General features: G+C 41.8%; 1 protein-coding gene across 2 annotated transcripts in view; it reads right to left on the bottom strand.

Moving 5' to 3' along the window:
- Nucleotides 1-16,296, bottom strand: part of cacna2d3a (calcium channel, voltage-dependent, alpha 2/delta subunit 3a) — a 120,816-nt gene that overhangs the window by 90,611 nt on the left and 13,909 nt on the right. For both annotated transcript variants that reach the window (XM_084015472.1, XM_084015473.1), the window contains exon 3: nt 3,961-4,077. In XM_084015472.1, coding sequence (XP_083871598.1) covers nt 3,961-4,077 — 117 coding nt within the window. The remainder of the gene's footprint in view (nt 1-3,960; nt 4,078-16,296) is intronic.

Here is a 16,296-nt window from a genome sequence, read left to right as displayed (position 1 = left end):
TCTCCAAATTAAAAGCATTATCTTCATACAGAATGAAAACACAAAACATCTCTCACCTAAACACACTTGAAAAGAATGGCATCATCTAGCGAGCACACATTTATACAGGGGGAACCTTTTTACAGCAGCAGGGGCTGCTGTCTCTCAGCAGGTGGTGGGGTGCGATAAAAAGGGGGAATTGACGTGGAGACCAGAAGATAAAACCACGTTGACGGACAGGGGAGTGTGCCAGCACGGAAATTGAATTGCTGAAGCGCCACATAGCAAAGAGCAGGGAGATGGGAAGAGGCGGAGTAGAGAGGGGAGAGACAGACAAAGGAACGAGGGATGCTTAAGGACAGGAGCGAGACTGCTCACTAGGCCAGGCAGATGAGAGTGTGGGTAATAAAAGCTAAAGTAAAAATTGGAGAAAGATGGAGGAAAATGAGGGGAAAAGTACTCATGGATACTTCCATAACACGGCCAACTGTCAGCATTGAAAATGAGAAAGGTGGAGGTTAAGTGGAATTTACGCAGCAGCAGAAAATGGGTTAAATTCTCCTCCGTGTGCATGCAACCTCTTCACTCCTCCACTTTCTTCAATTTTCTTCCTCCTATTGCTTTCATCTATCTTTGCTAAAGCACAGATCATCACCCCTGTGACCAGTATTCTTCTCATCAACCCCCACAACTTTTAGACCACACACATATGAACACACACTAGCACACACACACCCACTGGGATGTACAATTATCAGGTGTCAAGCACCCAACAGGCGGCTTTAGAGAATCCATTGTTAGCGACTAGTGGAACTCAGACTGCCTGGGAAAAGGCAGGCAACAAGAAGAAGAGTCCAAAAATAAAGGCAGTCAACAGGAGGTAAATGAGAGAACAGTCAGGAACATATATTCCCAGAACATATCATTGAATATGGGGTGTATTCCAGAAAGCAGGTTTTACAAACGCCTCACCCTGAAGTCCGAGTTGACCAACCGTAAGATGGGCAACTCTGAGTTTTAGGTTTCAGAACAGCTGTTCTGAATTAATTCAATCAACTGAGTATTTCACTCAAAAAAGCCATCATCAATGGAGCTCTGATACTACGATTCACAGCATCCCGGAGAGAGTCAGAGATATGAATCTGTATTTATGGAGAAAACGAGCTCATACTTAGAGAGTGCCGACATAGCTGCAGCAAAGGAGAGACAGTTGGTGTGGGAGGTAATTGCTGGGAAGTCAATCAAGTTAAAAGTTAATAACTTTGTGTGATGGTTAGCAATGCTACTGCAGGAGACAGGGGTTCAATTCCTGTGGTGCACTCGTGAAATGTAATGAAATTCCTTTTGACAAAGGTGCAATCCCACCGGCATAAAAAGAACGTGGTTGCAGTTGAAAATGAAGCATAAGAAAACAGGGAGGTGAAGGCATATGGTTTTAATCATATTTCACGTATTAAAGTACATATCAGACTAAATACCCAAGGGACTAATTAGGGAACAAGACACAGGTGAGCAGACATGAGGGCGGGCTGACAAGACTAATCACACATAATACACAGAAAAAGGGAGGGAAAACAAAAGCAACAGGATGTAAAGCAAGACAGGACTAGAAAATAAATGAGGAAACCAACAAGACGAAACACAGAAACTACAGAATAAAATAGGAAAACAAGACAAAACACAAGATCATGACAGCCGTTAGCCAACGGAGTCCTCGTAGCTCCAGGAGTGTATTGACTACTGAGGAGATGGCAAACCAAGAACACTGCTATTAGATTAAAAACATCTAATCTCACAGCACGGACTCAATTTATATAGTTGCTACACGTTGACAACACATTTCTTCCTGTAATGTAAAGATGATATCGATGGCCGAAACGCAAAACCTCCTATCTGAAAAATTCACTTTTTGAGAAAACAAAAAAAAAACTTTGTTAAGGATACCCAATGCATAATACACTGTTTTATACAGACTAGGTGTTAACCTTCCTTCTTCTCATCATCCAAAATTAAATCCGACAATCAGAAAATCCTGCAGAGGTTTTGCTTTCCGGCCATCGTATGTAAGTTAAATACAGTTTAATGCTGTTTTGGACCGCCTATAGCAGTGGTTGAATTCCAAAACAATGTTCATTATTATTAGAAAACTGATTAAGTACTCCATTTTGTGTTGCAGGATTTAATATATAACCAGAAACAGAATTCAATTAGGACCTCGCATTCATGCCAGCAAACATTTTCTACAAGTAGGAGTATCTTTGAAATGCCAGGTGACTCATATTAGCATGAATACATCAGCCTCTCTGTGTGCTCAGTGACTCCTGTTGGAAATGTGAAAGCTTTCAAAGGGAATGGAACAGTACAACAGGCACGGTCATGCAATCCATGCGGGCAGAGGTACCATAAGAATAATCACAGGCATATGTAAAGCTAAAGCAAGGAAAGGGTTTGTCACTATCTGTGCCCCCTCTCTCTCTCTCTCTCTCTCCTCTCAGCTTGTATCCTTGGACCAGACTCTCAGAGGGAAATCCAATTTGTGTTAACAGCACCATGTTGTCCTGATAAGATCTATCACCTGGAGCTAGAGCTGCAGCCAGAGAGGCAGTGCACCGCGGACACATCCTGAACTGCACCTGGTACACACTGACACACACACACACACACACACACACACACACATTCACGTATGCAGACATGCTCACACACATTTATGGGCGAGTGTGTTCTTACTCTACATACCAACACTTTAATTAAAGTTGTACTCTAAGATTTGGCATCCGTTGCTTCTAGCGGCCTCTTTGGTGGTAGATGTAACTGCAGGCGAGCCTCTGGGACTTCATCTCCCAGAGTTCCTTTAGAAACAGAACAGTGTTGACTATTTGACGTCAATTGTGAAACTTTTTTTCCCATGTTGGCGGTCACTTTGCTTGATGACTTTCCTTCTTCACTTCCATTAGTTTGTTGTTTCTTTTTCTTGGACTGGAAGTTGAATGGTCTTCTTTCTCTGCCTGTTGATCCTCCATTGTGAGTCAGCAGTAATGAAATGTACCTGGTCAAACACTATAGACTAGAGGGAGCCTGATTCAGCAGTTGGAAGTTACTGATTTCCCATTCCAAGTAAACGCAGCATTCTTCCGTGAGTAGCTCCACCTGCAGACCAACCGCTGCTGACTGACACTAATAGAGCGCCACCATTGAATATTGAACCTCACTCTTTGATAGATTAAATAGATGAAAATGTTTAAATTAAAAATCCTATTTAAAGAATGGTTCGCATCAGCTGTTGACGGTCAAAAAATGTATGTAAATGAGTACAGTAATATATTTTCCCATCTGAAATATGTCTTTCAAAAGTACAACCATTTAGTCCATAAAATGTATACTTAGGCAAAGTACTTATCAGCCACAGGATACGTGCACTACAGCCAGTCCACATACACGCAGAACTGAACATGATATTGATTCAAAGATGATTCAAAAATCAAGAGGATAACATTTTGGATCCAGTTTCAGGCTCTGTCTTTAAGTCGCCTCTTAGATACTGATGTTTGGTCTGAGTAGATCAATAAGGTGACACAGACACTGATGGGTGGCTCACAGCCGCTCTCTGTCTGACACACACTCTTTCACATTTCTCCCTCACACATACACACAGCAAATAAGAGTCTGGTATACCGTGGCAATGTGACACTACAGCACTTCTTCAGACATCAAATAGGGTCAGCAAGTGATTTTTCACTAAGCTCCGTCGAGATCCTTTGCTTGTTCATTCCCAGCCTCACTGGGAATAAATGTACCACAGCAACTGAGTCGTTTCTATTCGTTTCTACTTTGGAATTAGGTGGTCACTGTTTTATGTTCCAGAGTGCATGAGCAATGCAGAAGGTTATGAATAGAATTTTGTATTTGAAATATTTTGCTTCGTTATGAGGAAGGCTTAGTTTTAATATAATGGATGATAAATTAGGTAAAAACGTGTACCTTCATTGCCTGGGCTTTCTTGTGAAACATCTCCTCCATGTCCTCCGCCAACCTCTTTACCAGCCGCAGCCCATCAATCTCCTCCACCCGCACTGCCCGCTCAAACTCCTTGTATTTCTGAAAGAAAACCACACATTCATGTTATCAGATTAGACTGCAACAGTTATATCACTAAACAATGTGTTTTCATTCCAAATATACTAAAATAAAAGGGCATGTTTTACTTTGCTATCCATTCCATGTGATATGTGTTTATGGGACGGACATCTCAGAGTGAGCTCATGCTAATGTTCATTGTCCTATCACTGCCAAATAATATATCATCCCTTATCAATCACCACTTATCCTGTTCAGGGTCATGGGGGGCTGAAGCTGACGTTACACCACAGGGCTGACACACAGAGATTCCGCCATGATCACGGAATGAAGACCTCTCGATGTGCCTTGATTGCACCATTTATACTGATCTCTTTTTACACAAGCATCCTGGCTCTGTGGAACCGGAGAGGACGTGGCATGAAACACATCACAGCGAAATTGCTGTCCATCATATACAACACAGGGTTTCCCGCAGCGCTTTCCTGTTAAGGCGGCAACAAAGGGCTGCCGCCTAAACTAACGTCTTAAAAAAAAAAGAAAAAGAAAAAAAAAAATCCATATACTAGCATTATTCGCCGCAGTGTTTCCCCTACCATTGTACAGGCCGGGCAGGGCCTCCAGGCATAGGCGTAATTTATGGGGAGGATGGGTGGGTTGCAACCCACCCAATAATCCAAACCAGCCACCACAACCCACCCAATTTGATATCATAATTATTGATATTGAATGTTAAGCATTATAATCACAACAGTGTGGTAGATTTTCTCAATTTACCAGTAAAAAATAGTGACGTTTGTCTGTGCCCCCTCCCGCTCTGAGATTTGGTTTCGCCCACCTTGCCGGACCTGCGCTTCTCTACTGTCTCTCCGGTCTCTCCCGGTCTCTCCCCGCATCAGCGGTGGTATGAAGAAAGCACGCGAAAAAAAGCAAAAGAATAAAAGTATCTTCCCAACAGGAGGTAGCTACTGCTAGGGCTCCAGTGCCACCTCTCACGAGTCAAATCATGTTACTGAACAAAAGTTAGTTTGTCCCCCCCCCCCCCCCCCCCCAGCCGGCGAGTTCGACAGTGCGTGTGCGTATAGCCCCGTTCACATACGCCACTACTCGCCACTCGCTTTCTCGCTGAATTCTACTCGCTGGCAAAAAAAAATTCACTGCCGCCGGCGACTTCAAACGGCAACTATCTGTGGAACTCTCTGTTGACGTCAACTGTCGATCATCTCTATTCTACATTGTGATTGGTACTCGCTTCACTCACATCGCAGAAAGTTAAAATAATTTGATCTCCGATCGACCACATCGCATCGCCTGTCCTGACCACATTCCACTAGAACACATTCACATTAATTGAGAGCTGTCTCTCAGAGATGGGCGAGTGGCGACGTATGTGAACGAGGCTTTAGTCAAAACCAAAACACCAAGGAAGGCTGAGGAATAGTCACCCACTTTTATTATTATTATTATTATTATTATTATTATTATTATTATTATTATTATTATTATTATTATAATAATAAACAAATTGTGTTTTAGTCATTTTTGTTTTCATCTTTTCTTGAATGCTTAAACTCATCAACCCCATTTAGTATGTCAACATTTGTATCAGTACCAGCAGTTTGTAAGAAATTGGTCAGTAATTGATATGTCATATTTTGTTTCTCAGAATTCACCAAATTGATGCATTAAAATGAAATTATTTAAAATGTTCTCCCGGGGGGGCATGCCCCCGGACCCCCCTACAGGATCGCAATCCCCCCACCATAGTCTCCAAAGATATATATATACACCTGCTTCACAGGCGGAAATCTCAACCCCCCCAATGTTCAACTCAAAGTTACGCCCTGCTCCAGGCCAAAAAGAAATTAATATATGCCAAAAATAAGCCACCTATCAATTCATTCATAAATCAATAATCATTTACATGGGGGGGAGACACCCCCTGTGGGGGGAGGATTGTTTTTGATAAGCTGTGGAACTCTGAGTTAACCTATTTCTACCTGAATTTCTATGAACTATTAAGCTGTTGAGTAAACCCATAACTTATATTTTACTTCATAAAATAAGACATGCACTCATATGTCGTTGTAGTGTTTTACAGTATCTGTAGCTATTAATGTGATGCTCATCATCCCCCCCCCCCCCCCTGACAGACACCACCTTAACTAACACATTTTCTGGGGGAAACACTGCAACATGTTGATGCATACAATGGCGGGCTCCCGCAAGCAACGACTGGCTTTTTATTTTCAGATAACCGTCTGAGCTTTTAATATCCCCCTGGTGGTGGGTCGTGCACATAACACATCTTCAAAATTCACACTTCCATTCACACTGATGCTGTCTCCCCTGTTTCACCTCTGGTACAGCTCTGAGACGGCTCTACCTTCATTGTCAGTTCAGAGGCGGAACCACTCTCACCCCATTCCCTCTTTGTACCTTTTACAGGAACGACATTGCAGAAAAAAGAAAACATTTAAAGGCAGTGTAAAAGGGGCTAAAGGCAGACAACCATTCACACTCACATTCACATTCATATCAGGGTCATTCCGTGTCATTTCATCAAATTTCTGAAAATCTTCCCACCTGACCATCTCAGAATGTCCTAAAAAAATTTAAGTACAAAGACACACTTGTTACTAGGAAAAATCAAAAATATTAGGTCTCTACTGTCAACAGTTTTCTTATGAAACATCATTGAATGAAGGGTAGTTTAGACGGTTTTTGGCATCATGCTCTGAAAAGCCATTTTTAAACAGCAATATCTGGAAAACTATCTCACCTGTGGCCTTCAAAATTTCTACAGTGTATATATGTTACTAATAGCCTCCAGACATGAAATATCAGGGGTGTAGCTCAATGATAACCTAGTATGGTAGGTACTTAAAATGTGGCTTGTTGAAATAAAGTAGTACATTTGAAGAGTGGCTGAGCTCCCATTTTTGCAGATAAAAGACTTCTATCAGTTCTGCCTCGATCTCTGGTGTTAGCTTAAACATTCTACAAAATATGGTTTCTCTCAGATGATTAGTTTCACAGATATTAAGGCTCAAAAATGGAAGTAAACACATCTTTGCCCAACTTCAGAGTCATATTCCAAAAAACTGACAACACGTATCAGGTCCAAACTTACTTTTTTTGAAAGATCATATTCCTGTTAAAATCATATAAAAAAATCAGGATTTTTTGGGGTGTTTTGCAGTGATTTTTTAAAATCCTGATATTGGTGGGGTTTTGTGGCCGGTTTTGGTACTGCATGTCCTAACAGCCTACTAGTAAACATCACAGCAGGACAATTCAATTGTGTTTTTTACAATTTACCAAAGACTTACATGTGACTAAATGCTACTGATAAATTTAGCCAGTTTCAATGATGTTTCATGAGAAAACTGTTGACAGTAGAGACCTAATATTTTGGATTTGTCCTATTAACAAGTGTGTCTTTGTACTTGAATTTTTTCAGGACATTCTGAGATGGTCAGGTGGGAGGCATTTGATGAAATGACACGGAATGACCCATCAATTAAACATATACCATATAAACATCCTGCATGTCTTTGGACTGTGGGAGGAAGCCGGAGAACCCAGAGAGAACCCATGCTAACACGGGGAGAACATGCAAACTCCATACAGAAGGAACCCGAACTCAAGTCCCACTTGCTGTGAGGTGACAGTGTTAACCACTACACCACCGTGCAGCGCATCATATGTCAGGATTATCATGGAAAATAGGACAATCCCACATTCTAATTCTTATCATATTAAAATATGAAAGTATTAAGTATTTTTTGGAGGTGAATAAGAAAAACAATCAAATAAAAAAAGGTGTTTCTTTATATAAACTAAACTCACAAGTTGACTTCAGGAGGCTCTTTACAGCATGTGACACGATCTACAGTAGATCTTGAATCGGTAAAACTTCACAAAAAATAGGTAAATGGGGGGAAATGTGAGAAATGTGAACCACAAAGAAAGGGTTCCTGTTCTAGGATGCATGTTGTGATACAGAGTAGCCAGACGTAGCAGTAACAATATAAAACCACAGACCAGTAGAAATGCAACAAAGAATCTATGCCTTACCAGAGGTTCAAAAGTAGAATATAGCTGAGTAGGAATAGCTTCTCCAAAGTAATCTACAGATAAACGAAAGCAATCAGCTCAGCCAGGAGAATAAACAGCCACCTCCAAGTTTTACCAACCACACATTCTGCATCGATGACACACCATGCCCTCAGTATCTGCCCCACACTAAATCACATTACTCCGCTATAAACCAATACTAGGGTACTTAATTTAACCAGCGCAATGCTCGGGACAGTGACATTAAGTCTTGCTAATTCCACACCCATACATGCCGCACACACTTATATGAGTTGAACTAAGTGAGGAGGTATACTTCGACAGGAAAAAAGAAAGAGGGAGAAGAAAATAAAACCATTTTTGAAATCTCTGCAAAGCTGCAGGCGGCTGTGTTTCACTCTTGAGGGATTTACCAGGAGATTACCGCCATATCAAATAGCGTGCCCCGTCTAATGTTATGCCAACCTGCTGAGACGCTTGCTCTTAGCTGCTCCTGCGCAGCAACACACATGATGAGCAGGGCGAGGGGAGAGGGATCACGGTAAGAGGGGGAACGGGGACAACATCAGACACTCAGGCGGCAGCTTCCAGATTTAGGCAATCATCTGAAGAACCGCAGGACATCGCCAAACAGAGGGGAATATGTGTGTGCCTCAACCGAAATGTTCGGTAACTCTTTAGTTGTAGCTGAAGGTGATACGTGAAAGCAGAGAGGTCGAGATACAACGTCCGGTCACTTGAGTGAAGGATCCCTGAGACAGGTCAGCAGTGCCACAATGAAAACAAAAAAGCTCTTGGTGAAAACAATTAAGCACAAAAAAGAACAACGAGAGGGGGCAAGGCATTTAATCATTGATTGTTATCTTGTTACAATTATGGGTACATTGCTTGATTGCCCCCATCCCAAGAGATAGACACCACCAGACAGACACAAACGCATGAGAAAGGGATAAGACAGATAAAGGGAGACAAAAGAGAGACAGGAGTGAGAAAAAGATAAGCAGAGCAAACACTGTGTGGGTGCAAAGAGGTTCAAGAGATGGAAAGACAGGTGAGGATGAGGAAGAAAGGGAAGGCAGAGGGATGTTAAGGGTGAAACGTAAAGATAGTCAGGTAGAAAGTGGAGGAATAGGATGATGAACAAACAGAGAGAGTACCGGAAGGTTATAATCAAGTGGGAAGGTCACAGGTCAACGTGAATTTTTACATAGAGATTCCCGTCCTGTAATCACGGAAGGAAGAACCCTCGATATGCAGTGATCTCAACGTTTATAAAGAACTTTGGTTTCAATGGTGTCTCCTTTAACAGAATTATTATTATTTAAGCGTCAGAAATATGATTGTTTCGCTCTCAAGCACAAGTGAAGTTGCTGTGCGTCATATACAGAATGTTGATGCATATAATTGCCGGCCTCGCGCAACTACCACTGGCTTTCTGTCTTCTTCTGAACAACATGAGCGTTTTAAATCCTCCGGTGGCGGGTCGGGAACGTATCACGTCTTCCCAGCTCTCCCCATTCACACTGAGGTTGATCGAGTCTGACACCCCATTCCTCTCTGTACCTTTTTTACACTAAGAAAGGTGCGGAAAAAAATAGTGATACTCCTGCATGTGGGAGCAAGTACAGGAAATCAGGTTGAAAATTGGTCAATTTACATTTGTTTAATATGGAATGAAAATAAGACCTAAGGTGGAAGGGATTTTTGTTAGCCATTAGAGTGATTAGAGAAAAGAGGGTGTGATTCATCAAGGCACTTTTTACAGAGATAAGTGTTCAACGTATTTGGAATTATGGAGTCGGGGGGGGGGGGAACGAGCAGCATGGACAGCAAAGAGCTAACAGGGAATCAAAGAGCAGCCAGGGAATGATTGAATACAATCAGGTTCAAACACTCACTGTTTCATCTTTATCACCATATCATAGCATCAAGCCCGTGTTCGCAACCAGAACACTGAACAGTCTGTTTGCCTTTGAAACGCTGCCGAAGTGGTGCCTTCACTGCCAATTGCATTTGCAAGCCACAGTTTGGAGTGTCAAAATTGTTTTCAAAAGCTCCGTTTGCAGCCAATGAAATGTGCTTCTGTTTCACATATGGTAAGGATCGGATCAGACACACAGAAAGAAGGAGTGAAATAAACCCTACAATGGGTAGGCGCACCCGAATACATGTCACTTTAATCTCCTTTTGGATCATTTATTCTTCTTCAGAACTGTTCTCCATGAAAACTACCCCAACCACAACGTTTAACATTTTTTCAAACAAACGTGTCCCTCATCCAACAGCACTGCTAATTAATTGTAGCCTCAAGTAACATCTTCTGTAGCCAATCAAAGTGACTGGCTGATGACTCACAAGCCAAATCACAGCAACCATAACCGTACGAAAATCAGAGCGATAATCCCACTGGCTGAGTGACAACGGCAGTGTGTCAGAGGAACAGAGAAATCCAGATTTAAAGCCAATCCTGGTTCCTGGCTGGTGGTGGGTGTGGGTTTTTAAAGCTGACAGGTCAGCGGTGGCTCAAACCTGAACTGGCTTGACTGGTTTCTTCACCAATTTCCTCTTTGTCAGTTCTCCGTTTGCTTGATCCCTTTCCTTTTCTCCAGTTCGTGTATCTCCCACTTTCCTCTTTCATCCCTCTTCTTCTCTGCACCCACTTCGCTTTGCTAATTATAAAAATGAACGGCTGACTTCATGGACACAGTCATGGCTTAGAATTCTGTCTAAACACGGTTCTCAGGTCTTTTCTAATGCAATCAGTTCATTTTTGTCTACAGCTCCACTAAATCCTTGTCCATGAAACTGGCCCCAACTGTAACTTTACACACCAAGACATCAGGACAGGACCGAGTGGCTGCGGCCTGAGTCAGAGTGTTTATGTGTCTGTGATCACGTTTGTGTGGTCAGTGAGAGGCTAAGACGGTCCAGCTGACCACAGGCTGTCTGCAGCTCCAGGTTCAGTCAGGCAGACAAGGCCTAATTAGCCTGAAGCTATCGTCTTCACATCACATAAACATCACAGGAAAGCCGACTGACATAAATCCAGAACAACCATTTCCCAGGAACGGGGACGGGAACTCTTCTATAATGGGTTTCATTGGCAACTTAAGCTCAATTATTATTGTAATACATTACATGAATTCATTTCAGCAGGGAGATCGTTGCAGTGCTGACCTGTGGACTCGCAACCTTTCTAAAATTCTATTGGTTTCATTTTCATTTTTGAGATGTGAGGTCGTGGGTCGTTTATTTAACTTTTTTTCATTCTTTGAAAATGTGGATTAAATTTGCCTAGGTTCCATTGTATAGGGAAGACTTCTGCTGCCATCCAATGCGCTTTCATTTTTGTGTCACTGCACTGAAAAACATCAAACAATCAACAGCAATCTTCTTCGTCTTTTTAAAAACTAATTTCCTGCAAAGTCACATGAAAATAAATGCTAATGTTGCTGTGTTTAAACAACAATGTTTCCACAGCAGGGCACCACAAAACTAATTCCAATAAACCTATTGTAAAATATATGTAATATAAATCTTCACAATGGAGTCCATGTGCCATCACAAATACCCGTTGGGACAGTCTCCTCCTGAAACAGCTAACATTTGTTAGGATGGAGGATTTTTGTATTCTAAGATAGCTCTCAATAATGTAATTAACCAGACTAGATATCTAGATACCTACCTAGATAGCTTAGGAGGGTGGGGCTCACTGTGTTGTACACGATAGACTTTGACTCCATGAACAAAACCACCACCCAGTCACTAATGTACAACTCCTCAGGATATATCAGGCTGCTAAGGCTACATTATGAGCCCGTTGCAAAAAGGAGTTTCCAAAGGAGACAAGCAGTGGTGACACATATTGTATGGTCTGTGGTAACTCCATCCCCCCCCTCGCCCCTCTGCTATGCCGCATCACATGAATGAGCTGATGCTGCTAATCTCTCTCCTGCACAGTGTGCTCTGACTCTGGAACAGGAATCAGTGGCTAGAATCCCCATATCCAGCACTTCCAGCACACAAAAACAGAGACATATTCAAGGCTGCATGTACACACACACACACACACACACACACACACACAGAAAAAACGTAATCAATAATACAATAAGTACACAGTAAAAGGTAGGTTGATGATATGTGTGCAAGCATTGTTTTTCTTGTGTCTATCATTTGGTCATTCATCACAATGAAGTGTGAATGACATAATACGGCATGTGTTTGTATCTATGTATGTCATTACCTTGGCTTGTGATAATAAAGTGATTAATGAAGGGGAAAATTCATTTCACAGTAAGACTGAACCCCAATCCCCCAAATCCCAACTCATTTTCCGCGTCACCAGAGCCCACTTTACTGTGGCCCATCCTCACACACTGTAAATGTCTCCCTGTCGCTCTCTGCACAGACACAGACATACACTCTTTGGATATTTAGCGTTTTAATTATTGAATAAAGAAACACAATTTAAACCCAAAATGTGATAAAGGCCACAACATAAACAGTGTGGATATGGTTGTTGCTCAGATAGCCTCCCTGGCTTGCTAAATGAAGCTGAGCATTCACAGCAGAAAAAGGCGAGGCGGAAGCCAAGATGAAGAGAATACCACCTTGAATTACAAGTCTGTGTGCTATTTAATCTTGTCTGGTTCAAGCTGTGTTATTTGGTTTTCATTCAGAAAAAGGAGCCCCGTCTGTTTCGTTTGCTTCCGCCTGCTTGTCTGACTACAAGTGGATGAGTCTGGTTTGATGGACAAAAGAGACACGGCTCTGAAAAGCCCCTGAATGTGTTTCTGTGTACAGGAAGAGACGAGACGCGACTACACAGAGACCAATAAGTCCACATAACAGACTGATGAGGCCCCCTGATATGTGTGCATGACAAGCCTTCAAGTGAAAATGGTTCAGTGTTTAACTACAAAATCAAAAAAGGGAGAAAGCAGGAAGAAAGCAAGTTTCCCAAAAAATAATAATAGCCTAATTATTAATTCCAATTATTGTTATTTTCTGAAATCAGTATTACTTAATGTTAGATTTCTAACGTGTCTGTTAGAGACGGGACAAACAATTACAGGATCAACGTGTTTTATTAACCAGGTTTAATATCCATTATCCTTTAAAAGACGTGCTGTCAGACACGCGAGTGGCGGTGCAAGGCGCGTGCATCTGGTGGTAGTCCGACGGGGAAAGCTAAAGAGAAGAGGACTTAGGCTGCGTCCCAAACATCAGTGAATTCCATGGCCCATTAAACACAAGTAAGTTGAATTGTTACAAAAGAAAATTGCTTGATGTTGAGACAGATGACTTCGGGCCAAATCGGCCGTTATTTTTGACTAATAAAGTGTCTGGCTATAGTTCCATGGTGTTAATAGTGGCAAAGTGTGTTAGCTGACATTCTTTGCTAGCTTATTCAATATAAATGTTTTTTCCATAGATGGACAAACAATTTTTTTTTCTCAAGAAAAAAAAAAACATTCATGTGAGAGTAAGGTCAGAATAAGGTCAGAATAAGGTTAACTGATTGGATTGTTCACAGCAGCTATGAATTGATATTGATGAATGTATTCCTCTTATAATATCAGATCTACCCTGGTTGTAATGCGTGCTTATTGCTTGACAGCAGAAAGAGGTGAGGAGGGACAGCAGGAGGGAGTGGGCACAGAGGGAGGAAGAGAGGGGGAGAGAGGGGAGAGGTGAGAAAGTGGACAGGTAGTCAAACTCAGAGTTCTGAAATGCAGAGTCAGCTTCTGTTTGGCCACATTCATTGCAGTCGACTCTGCAGTGATTCCACATAACTAAGCAGTGTATAGTTCTGCAACCTTACATTTATTGTTTGCATGCTTTGTTTTGTATGACTGAATTGTGCCTTTCTTCAACTTCTTCAAAAGTGTCATTAACTGGAACTATTCAGATTATAACCCAGAACATGCTGGAACACGGTATGTTTGTGTGTGATTGTCAGTGCTAAGAGGGAGAAAGGGGATGGAGAGAGAGAAGGCAGAGAGAGATAGAGCAGGAAGAATCAGGTAAGAAGGTGAGCAGAAATCAAAGTAAGATTGTCATAGTGGCAAAACAATAACATAAATGCGTTTATAAAATCATTTTACAGACATGGTATCCATAGTACACACACATGTATGCCAATGGTCTTCATTCTAAACAGAAGACATTTATTAAAACCCTTTCCTAACTACAGTATATAAGCTACTTGTTTATTCTACCAATACAAGGTGAAGGAGAAGATGAGAGAGAGAGAGAGAGAGAGAGCCGACCAGAGAGCAGGATATGGCCACCAAGCAAAAGTGACAGGGTAACAAGATGTTGCTTTTAATTAAGGGGATAGGGACACAGGTCCCAAACAGGACCAGTTTGGCACACAAAAAGAGCTTTCCAACAAAGCTTGTTCCAGAATTTTAAATGGTTGTAATACTCCTCTTGGAAAGATGCTGCTTTCTGTTTCGCCTGCTGGGTATTTGGTAAATAACTCAGTGAAATACCGTTTGAAGACAGTCTATCACAAGGCAATTTTAGTGGTGGATTTGTCCTAAATAATAATGCCCTTTGTCCAAATAAAAAACTGTATTAACAAAATCAAAATCAAATGGCCACTGAGGCACTTAAAGAGTGAATCTTACGCAGGTATATGACAAAACAATTTGACCTGTACGGTTTTGCGGTTTATTTTCTGTAAAATAGGTTGGTTTTTGGGATGAGCTGAGCCAATGTTGACTACTTTTCACCAAATTTAATTTTCTGTGAAATGTATTGGTTAGCACTGTCACCTCACAGCAAGAGGGAGGATCTTTAAAAATCACAATCCCATTTACCAGCAGGATAATGAGGCCTAATCTATGCATCAGTTTTATCTTTTCCCAAAATGAAGGAATATTAGATAAATACAATACTATATTATTGGTTGAAAACCTTTTAAAAACTTCACTTAGACATTGCTGAATTATTCAGTGTCTCTGTGTGTCTCTTTGTGTCCATTAATGCAAGCTACAACCTTGTGCCCACAGTGCAAGAGCAGGTAATCTCCTAAAACATGTTGAAGAGAACAAATGTCTTGCAGTGTCATCATTTCATATGAAGGACTAGTACTGACTCCCCAAAGCCATGTTTGTAATAACAACCAACATGGCTCAGGAAGGAGGAGGGGAGCAGGAATGGAGAGAGAAGGAGATAGGATGTGAGGAGAGGAAACAAGAAGAGGTAAGACCCAGAGGCATCACAAGGTTAATTCTGCTTTCTGCCACAGTGTCACTGAGAGTGCGTCTGTGTGCAGGAATGAGCCGAGCGAGGGTTGAGAGACCGTCTGAAACAACTGCACTTTGACTTGGAGTGTTTGGAGTGAATGCAACATCAGTCAGTTGCTTTAGTGGGGGACAGGAGAACCAGCCTAAATCCACAGCAGGATCACAGGATCTCCCAGGACCGCCAAATCGCTGCCGTGCCCTCCTCCTTTCATACCCTCCCTTGTATGCCAGCCGACAAATTGTTCCCTTTAAAAGAAGAGCACTGGCCGGAGATGAAGTGGAACAATTAATTTCACGCTTGTCCTCCCTGCCTTAAAAGCATGTTGGTCTGAGTCCCATATCTGGTGGCACATACACTCCCCGCGGATTGTAAAACACACACACACGCAGACACTTACTGTAAATGCGAATCACAAAGACATAAAATAAAACATCTTTAAACACCAATAAGACTCGTAGGTTCATAAACTTGTCTTGCCTGACTGGCCACCCCTTAATTGCAGCTCCTTTCAGCATAATGCATAATCTATCAGTGGGGCTGAATATAATATTGATCATAACACGTGATATCTTAAAGTGAGATCAATGTGCTGTGAATGAATGGGGAAGAGTGTGAGAACAAATGCACACACTTTGGCAGACCACTCACTCTATGGTGAGAAGAGGGCAGCTCCTTATAGGTGCTATCAGGCCATAAGAAGTGAGGTGTAAAAGTTTGGTCGTGGTCTGTCGCTGGTCCCAGGACATCTACCATGCGGTCAGTTTGAGGCTGAACAAGAGCAAGCAGGAAAGCAGATTGTGGTATGACTAACACTTGGCGGTTGGCACACTGGTCTCAATGTCTTTCTTATAAAACAAACTGTTCAGGCCTTGTCCAAACGCAATAAAAAGCAACGCTGTA

The sequence above is a fragment of the Eutrigla gurnardus genome (genome assembly GCF_963514095.1).
Source record: "Eutrigla gurnardus genome assembly, chromosome: 8".
Classification (NCBI taxonomy): Eukaryota; Metazoa; Chordata; class Actinopteri; order Perciformes; family Triglidae; genus Eutrigla; species Eutrigla gurnardus.
The sequence above is the reverse complement of the archived record's forward strand: the minus strand, read 5'-3'. Positions and strand labels throughout refer to the sequence as shown.